At 34.2% G+C, this 9,509-nt stretch overlaps 2 protein-coding genes across 2 annotated transcripts; one reads left to right on the forward strand and one right to left on the reverse strand.

Annotated features, from left to right (window-relative positions):
• Positions 1–3,984: 3,984 nt before the first annotated feature.
• On the forward strand, positions 3,985–5,341 carry LOC21410168 (probable carboxylesterase 13). The gene has a single exon (XM_010109660.2). It carries the CDS (start codon positions 4,051–4,053, stop codon positions 5,119–5,121), a length of 1,071 nt encoding a protein of 356 aa, XP_010107962.1. The 5' UTR covers positions 3,985–4,050; the 3' UTR covers positions 5,122–5,341.
• Positions 5,342–6,734: 1,393 nt separating this feature from the next.
• On the reverse strand, positions 6,735–7,786 carry LOC21410169 (probable carboxylesterase 12). Its single transcript, XM_010109661.2, has one exon. It carries the CDS (start codon positions 7,738–7,740, stop codon positions 6,820–6,822), a length of 921 nt encoding a protein of 306 aa, XP_010107963.1. The 5' UTR covers positions 7,741–7,786; the 3' UTR covers positions 6,735–6,819.
• Between the last annotated feature and the right edge of the window lie 1,723 nt (positions 7,787–9,509).

The raw sequence follows: 9,509 nt of genomic DNA on the forward strand, positions 1-9,509 counted from the left end.
ATGTCTTCTTCACTCTTGTTAAAGAATGGCAATTCATAGGGAAAAGACTAGGCTCTGGTTTATTTGATTTTGTCTGATCATATTTTGTCTGATTTGGCATCCCTCTATTGAAAAAGAGCCAAGTAGCTGATGTGAGAAAAGATCCCATTACGTTTCAAGTTTTCAACGACAGAAAAAGAAAAATAAAAGAAAAACTTATTAAAGAGGAAAAGAGCAATTTTTATGGTAGAATCGTATGACTGGCTTTTTTACACTATGAGTAAGTAAGGCAACGTTAATTCTTAAATTAATTTTTTAAATAGTTAGATATGTAAAAGTTTATATTAAAAATTTAAGACATGTGATATAAAATTATTTTCGATTATAAATTTAACTATTGAAAAATTAATCAAACGATTAAAACAACGTGATCTTACCATAAATATTACCTCTCTATTAGGGGGAAAAAATTATTTGTAGGTACAGTTTTAAATTCTAATTAAAACTAATTTTGGTTTTTAAATTCTAATTAAACTAATTGAGGTTTTTAAATTCTAATTAAACTAATTGAGGTTATTTGTTTTAAATTCTAATTACAACAAAAAATTATTTGTAGGTACAGTTTATTATTTGTATATCCTAGACATTAGGAAAAACTAATTGAGGTTTTTTTTTTTATTTTTCAATATTCCACTGAATCCCAAAAACTAATTGAGGTTTTTTTTTTTTTTTTTTTTCAATATTCCACTGAATCCCAATTATTTTAACTAAGAAAAAAACCTAAAAAGAAACAGTGTCTTGTGAGGAATTTTTCTAGGCTAGTGTCCGGAGTGAATTTTATCAAGATAAAAATTCAAAATTCATATATTTTAAGAGGTGTTTCTTTTTTTCCACGGTGGAATCAGTCATAGAATAAAATGGGCAAAGCCTTTGAAATATTGTTGCGCAGGAAGAGAACGTGCAAGAAATAAATTATTATAGAAGAGGCCAAACAGATGAAAGCGTCTTCCACAAAATTAAATCACATTGTGGACCATATTTTTGTCGTATTTCCCCACTGTATCGTCACTTTTTTGTATGTCGTTGGTCGTCTAAAGTTTCATCCCCATGAATTACAACAAACTACCAAAACAGGGGGAAAAAAAACAGAAAAAAGAAAAAATAATGCAGGTCATGAGGGATATTTTAAGCTTGAACTTTGACGTGCAATACTTTCACTCTACAGCTTGGCCTCACTAGTCACGACTCACTCCCAAATGTGAGTGTGGGACCCGTTTAGTTTGCTGATTCGAATTTTTAATTCGAATTGAGATGTGATTTTATGTGAGAATTTGTTATTGTAGCAAAAAAATTAGATGTGATTATTTATGAGAGTTTTTTACTGTAACAAAACTCGAATTCTAAATTCGAATTAACGAAATGAACGGCCGTGATAATCAGGCTGTCCCATCCTATGCCAAAAATATTTTGGCCTTTTCTACCTTTTTCTTTTGTGGTCTCTTTTTAGACGTATACGGATGGCTTATGTGATTGGTGGAATGTGAAGTGGATTTCCCAATCCATAAGAAACACGCAGATAATATTAGAAAACATGCGTCCTAGTCCTCATCCTTGTTAGAATTATGACCTCCATGGGTCTGTATAGAGTGGGGTTGGGTGGGTTAATGCCTTTTTATTATTAGCCGCCCAAGTGCCCGATTATTGAAAATCTAGATGAAATATGTATAACTTATGATGAAGTATATATACATTGAATACCAACATTACAAAGTTTCTTTTTCAATATGCCCTTATTAATTTTGTTAAATTAGTTGAGGAACCGTGTTTTATATATATATATATATATATATATATATATATACTTTCTAGGTCCCTAATATTAAAATTGACAATAATTTTTAAAATTTCACAGATTCATATCTCAGTTGCTTTAATAATTTAAATTTTTACATTAATAAGCACAGTAAATGTAAATACTCTCTTTATTGTTGTTTTACTGGAGATAACAATAGTCTTGTTAAGATGAATACCGCTTAAACTAGTTTAAGAAGTGAAAGCGTGAAATCAAACTCTTCCTTTTCAGGTCGGGTTAAAGAAGAGTCTCATAAGGGATTTCAACAGACACTGGGGTAGAGGAGTAATAAATCTCCCTTGTTGTTCTGTGCCCGACCCACAGCTTAGACAAAATTTCAAGGATAAAATATGACGTTTTATTGGTAAGACAATCCCAGACTACCTCAAAGCAGGACCACCCTTAGGACTTCACTCCAGGAAGCACTCGGTGCATAACCAGTTTTGTAATACTGTAGATTTTAAAAAAAATAATTGTTAGTTGTGTTGAGAAAAAAAAACATATATTATAAAAAATAGTTAAGTATTTAGTAAACTGTAATTATATAAGTATTGATTCTAAAAATATTAGGAATATTATAAAAGTTTCATTAATTGTATTTCAAGATAGTTGCCGCATAATTTAAAAACTAAAGTTGTTATTAGATTGTTTTTTATTTTAACCGTAAATTTTTCAAAATATTTTTAAGAATCATTTTTTATAATTTTTACTAAATATAAATTTTAACCGTAAATAACTAGAAAATTAATTTTAAACGGTAAAAATCACTACCAAACATAAACTCTTTTCTGTCTTATAGTAGCAATTCTGACAAAAGATGCAGATTATATACCAAATGTCGTTGATGCGTTACACTTACACATTGAGCTCAACAGCTTTCCTTGAGCAGATAGGACACAGCGCTAGAAGCTATTTTCGTAAAAAAAATCAGTTACTACAACGTGATTATCTTTGAGAAACTTTAGAAATCATTCGTTAAAATGCGAGGGACTAAAACTATTAAAAAAGCAACGATCAAAGAATATTTAACCAAAGTGACACAATCTTAGAGCTAATAACAAAAGAAAAAAAAAATCTAAGGCACTATAAGTATGGGGTAACACGATGGTAACTTTATAAAACAATAGGGTTTTCCTAAAAAGGAAAAATGGTAATTTATGATCATGTTTTATTTTTAAGTATATGTTATGGTGAGAATTGTCGTTTTATGCTATAGGTAGAAACTTTTGTTTCAATTGTTAGATTAGATTTTTAACGATTTCATCTATGAGTGGCCACATTAAAATTTACCTACTCACAAATTAAACTATTAAAAAATTTATACAACAATTAAGGTCTCGTTCAGTTCTCCGATTCGAGTTTTTAATTTTAATTTGCTACAGTAAGAATCTATCATAAAAATGTCACATATAACATTTTCTGCTACAGTAAAAAGCTTTCAAAAAAAGTCACATCTCAACTTAATTAAAAACTCGAATCAGAGAATTGAACATGACCTAAAACAATAATTCTTATTGATGGTATAAAATAGTTGTTTTTAATGTAAAGATTCATTTACAGTGTGTTTGGCATGATGGATTATTGGGAGGAAAGAAAATAATAGAGAGAAAAGGAAATGGAAAACTCTTATAGTGGTTGTTTAATAGAGTGAAAAGGGAAGTAAAAAGGAAAATAGGAAGGATTTTTAGGCCATGGGCCCAACTCTTTTTTCCCCTTCCAAATATAACTGGATTTTAAAGGGGAAAATATATTATTCATGTTGCTTTATTATGAAGTACAATTTTACCCATTCACATTTTTTTCACAAATATTTTTTATGGATATAAAAATAATTTACGAGTAAAATTTTTTTTTTCTCTTAATTTAACTTCTAATACCAAACAAATAAAAATAAACTCATTTTTATTATATCTTTTTATACCAAATAACATAAAAAAAAATCAATTTACTTTCCGTCATTTTTATATTTCTTTACCGTCCTATTTTCTTTCATTAATTAGTTTTACAGAGAGAAAGGATGTCAATGTAAAAGGTGGAGAAAAAAGAGGGTAAGAAGGAAAATAATAAACAAGTTTACTTTGCATGTACCTTTTCATTCAAAATCACATGCAATTCGCCGTTTTTTTCTTTTTAATTTTTCTAATTGTATTTTTTATTTCTTTTTTCCAGGAATCCCGCCAGCCGACTAGATTGTACACCGTGAGCATCACCGACTCCCTATGGGTCAACCATCTCATATATCCCTTCCATCATTTCGACACCTCCAAATTCAAGGTCGGTTTTCCATTGTCACGACCAGGCATCTAGAGGAGGCTACTCGAAAAACAATCGATCAGTCCATTAAAGAAATAACCCATCATTTTCTTCAACGTCCAACAATGGAGCCGAGTAAGGATCGGGTCGTGTTCTTTGAGCCCCAAAACCTCCGAATCTACGCAGACGGCCGAATAGATCGCCTAAGCGGAGAGGAAATCGTCCCGCCTTCGCCCCACGCCGAAGCTGGCGTCCGATCCAAAGACGTTGTCGTTTCGCCCGACACGGGACTCTCCGCCCGAATTTTCCTCCCTCAAATACCCGAACCGACCCGAAAACTCGCTCTTCTCGTCTTCTTCCACGGCGGCGCGTTTTGCCTTCAGTCGCCGTTCTCTCCCCGCTACCATCGCCACCTGAAAGCCATCGCCGCGGACTCAAACGTCGTCGCTTTGTCCGTGCACTACCGGAGGGCGCCGGAGCACCTCCTCCCGACGGCATACGACGACGCGTGGGAAGCTCTCTGTTGGGCCGCGGCCCATTGTGACGGGGATGGGCCTGAGGCCTGGCTCAACGATCACGCAGATTTCAGTCGAGTCTTCGTGGCCGGGGTCAGCGCGGGGGGGACCATAGCCCACTACACGGTGAGACGAGCCGGCGTGGATGGGCTTCGTGGGCTTAGAATTGTTGGGCTGACTACTGTCCACCCGTTTTTCGACAACGGTGCCGTGCCGGATAAGCTGATGGAGATTATTTTCCCGACCCGAATCAAGTCGGGTGACCCGAAGTTGAACCCGAGTAAGGATCCGGAGGTGGGGAGGCTAGGATGTGGGAAGGTGTTGATTTTTGTGGCTGAGAAGGATATGTTTAGGAAAAGGGGTTGGGCTTATTACGAGGCTTTGAAGGAAAGTGAATGGAATGGGGAAGTGGAAATAGTGGAGACTGAAGGAGAAGGGCATGTTTTCCATCTTGCTGATCCAACTAGTGAAAAGGCTTTGGCTTTGATGAAGAAGTTGGTTTCTTTTTTGAAACAGAAGTAGACGACTTCAGAAATATTTGAATTAATATTGTTGTTGTATCAGAAAACTTAAAGAGAGAAAATTAAGCAATTGTTATCCTGGTAGATGTGTCACAAATTTGTGGAGGGAATTTGATCCACTAATAATAAGTGTTGAATAAAGAGTTGTGTGTTTGTTTTAGATACCCGCTAATGTGTTGGATAAACAATATTTGAGATAAATGACAATGGAGGGATTTTCAGTTTTGTTAGTTAAATGAATTTTTTGCTTTTTGTGAGAAATTATAAGATGAAAGAACTGTTTTTTTTTTTTTGTTGGATTAAGCACTGTGTTTTTTTGTTGGATTAAGCACTTACTTAACGAAAAGAAGTTAATTCCTTCATTGCATTTAAAAAAAAAAAAAGGTTCATTTTGTGATTGCAATTTGCACCCAAAAAAAAAAAAAGCTTTAATCTACGCATGGATGAAAGTGTCCATGGTATTGTCGACATTTTCATGATATTATCCATATTTTGAAGTCTCGACATGACATTACACATTTACGGGACTACTTATCAACTTAGATAAATCAACAATCTCCAATTTATGGATGAGATCAAGAAACATATAGCATATAGCATCAACAACTGCCTCCAAATCCATTAATGGGTAATATCTTAGTAAATGTATTGTTTAAATAAATATTGGAACCTACCTAATGCTTTCTAACCTACTAGAACTCATTTTAGCATTAAAAATACTTGAAATTTGTATGTATTCTATTATATTTTGTAGTTAATTTTTATCTTTTTATTATGTTACTGTATATTATTTGTGATGAATATGTAAAATTATATTAGAATATAATCTATATATAATTATGATAATTTTCTACTATATTATGCGACATAACTCTAAATAGTTTGATTAAAAGTGTATTTTTTTTTATTAAATTAATTCAAACTAAGTAATATTGATTATTTTAGCATTTTGTATAGTTAAAATAAAAAATTTTTAAGATTTTTTTTTAAAATATATATATATTTTTTTCAGAATATCCATACATTGATATTTTCGTCCAGATTATCTGTAAAACAAAAATCTCAACAACCCCTGAACTTGACATTTTCATATTTGGATGTAAAGTAGAAACATATACTGACTTTTGATGACTCGTCATGGTCGAAAATGGGCCAAGCCCCAAGCTTTGGAAAATATTTGTGCATGCAAGTAAGGTATTAAGGAAGAAACCTAGCTAATGAAATGTTTGTCACACTCATAGAAAGAAAAGCTGATATGGGACCATAAATAATGTTGTTTCTTTTCCGGTGTAAAACTGAGGAACACAACCACTCGGGTGGGTGGTTCAAATCAATTCCCTTTACCAGCTCATTTCATTTTTCACGCCACTTATTTGAGTTAGCAATTTCAATATCCACTCTTGTATCTTTCTTAGTTGCAATTGTCAAATATAAAGGCCGTTCATTTCGCAGATTCGAGTTTAGAATTCGAATTTTGCTACAGTAAAAAGCTCTCAGAAACAGTCACATCTAATTTTTTTTGCTACAATAAAAAGCTCTCACACAAAATCACATCTTAACTCGAATTACAAACTCGAATCAGCGAAGTGAACGGTTTAATGAGTCATAATAACATCTCAAATCAAATTTCTTGCCAATACTATAGTCACTCATTTCAGATATTTCAACATCTCAAAACAAATTATGGATCACAAATCTACTACTCCTCTTTAAGAAAAGAAACAAACTTATTGACCAAATCCACAGTCTTCTCATACAAAGCATCAGGATTGAACAAATGAAAGCAGTGACCTTCCCCTATGTTCTCCACCATCTCCACACTCCCACTCCACCCACTCTTCCTCAACTCCTCCACGTAACGCTTCCCCGGGCCCACCAACTCATCCTTCTCAGCAACGAAAACCAACACCTCACCACACCCAATCCTAGCCAGATCCTCTGCGGCCGGTCTCATCCTAGGATCCTCCAACCCCTTATTTTCCGGATTCATGTACATCCACATGTGGTCATCCACCGTGCCCCCAAAAAACGGGTGAACCAAAATCGCCCCAACAATCTTGGAGCCGGGTAATCCAATTGATCCGACCCGAGACAGTAGGTTATGGGTTATGTTCCCTCCGGCGCTGTCCCCGGCTACGAAAACCCGGTTTAGATCCGCGTGGTTATTCAGCCACTCCTCCGGCCCATTTCCGCCTTCATGGACTGCGACCCACTGTAGCGCGGCCCAAGAGTCGTCGTAGCAGGCCGGAATGGGCCGATCGGGGAAGAGCCCGTAGTCGACGGAGACGGCGATGACGTCAGCTCCGGCGACGACGTCGCTGACGAAGCTGTGGTACTTTTGAGTAAACGGCGACTGCATGCAGAAACCGCCGCCGTGGATGTACAACAGAACGGGCAGCTTTCCGGCAGGCTCGGCCGATTTGGGGAGGAAGATTCGGGCAGAGACCGGCGGGTCCGCTGAAACGACGACGTCTTTGGATTTGACTCCGGTGACGGGGTCGTCAAAGGGGGGGATTTTGTCGGCGGATCGTCGGAATAGGACTACTTTTCCGTCTCTGTGGACTTGGAAGAAGCGAAACTTGTGGGTGATTTCGTCGTCGTCAGACGTTGGGGAGGCCATTGAGTACGTTACTATTGACCAGTGAGAGTTTCTTGACCTGTTGATCTTCTTTATATAGGGTTCATTCGGTTCCTGGGTTTAATTCGATGATTATATAGGGTCCATTGTTTAATTTCTAAATTTTAACATTTCAAATTTAAATTTTTTGGATTGGCACTTGCCTTGCTGGTTGTTTGGGAAGCTTCCACTCTTTTGAGTTAAAGAGTGTTGGTTGGCACGAGTTACAATGGAAACAACTTAGAGAATGTTTGGTTGGAGGATTTAAATCATGTAATTTAAATTATTTTTAATTTACGTGAATTTTTTATGAGAAAAAATACTGTAGCGAACAATGAATCATGATTTAAATTAAGGAACGAATTCATCTACCAAACATCCCTTTAAATTGACAATTGTTACCGGTCAATCTTCTAATTTAAATGAAAAATCTTCTAATTTAAATGAAAAATAGGATTGATCGATTGGATACATTTCCAATGCTCAAATAAGGTACCCTTATTTAAATTATGGTTTAAGTTTTGATTTAAATTGTTTTTGAGAAAATTATTAACGAAATTTTTTTTGATTTAAATTTTTTATAATAAGAAAATACTATAGTATAATTATGATTTAAGTTTTGAGTATATGCACTAAACAATTCAAATGGCTCATTTGTTTGTTGTGTTTTAACTCATAGTTTTGATTTTATTACAATATTTTTCTCTTAAAAAAATTGAATTTTAAATACCAAAATCAAAAATCACTGATTTAAACGTATAAACCAAACATGTCCTAAAAGGTTATGTTCCATTAAGCATAGTACTTAGTTTAATTGATTAACGGTTAAGAGGTAATTATACTTAATATTGAAAAAAATAATAGACAATAGAAGTATATTATTCTAGGTTGAACGACATGTTAACAATTTACATTTACAAATGTAAACTAAAAAAGTCAGTTTTCTAATCAAATGGAACGGTGTGTGTGATACAAATGATTGTGATATAAAAGTATATTATAATTGAGTTAAAAATGAAATTAAAGGAAGTATCATGAAGATTAGAGGTGATAATTTATGTCAACTGTTTGTGTTAGTATCGGGTTGAGAGTTAATATTAGCAAAAATTATCCCAATCTTTTCACGATCCACGACACAAATGGGTTGAGGAATTCGACAAATGGGTTGAGGAATTCGACAAATGGGTTGAGGAATCCCAACCCTAACATGACCCGCCTTAACACATATTGATACAAATACGATTCCATGAACTCGTTACTTTTTGTGACGTAATACCCACAATCGACCGCAATACACTCAATTTAAATTTAGCCCATAACCCATCAATGACTCATGATTTTCTACTTAAAATTTACAATATATGCAATAAAATCATGTTGAACTAAACATATGTTCTAAGAATAAATTAATTTCATACTTTAACAACTAATTAAGTCCTAAAAAATTAAAATACATCCAACCAAAAACGAGGGAAAAATAATTTTAAATAATAAAATAATTGAGCAAGTCAAATAATGCATGATTACATCCTACAACAATAGTGATTGACACGTTTTTTAACAGGCTAATTACGAAAATATGAGTGCGTTTGGTTCAAGGATTCATGTCATGGTTCGAATCATAGTTCGTGGCTCGTTACAGTGTTTTCTCTCATAAAAAATACACATAAATCGAGAATGGTTCTAAATAATAATTATGAATCTATCAACCAAATGTCCTCTAAAATGACTCGGAACTTATTTTTTCGACACTAATCCATAAATTATTATGT

This window comes from Morus notabilis, unplaced genomic scaffold (genome assembly GCF_000414095.1).
Source record: "Morus notabilis unplaced genomic scaffold, ASM41409v2 Scaffold45, whole genome shotgun sequence".
In the NCBI taxonomy this organism is placed as follows: domain Eukaryota; kingdom Viridiplantae; phylum Streptophyta; class Magnoliopsida; order Rosales; family Moraceae; genus Morus; species Morus notabilis.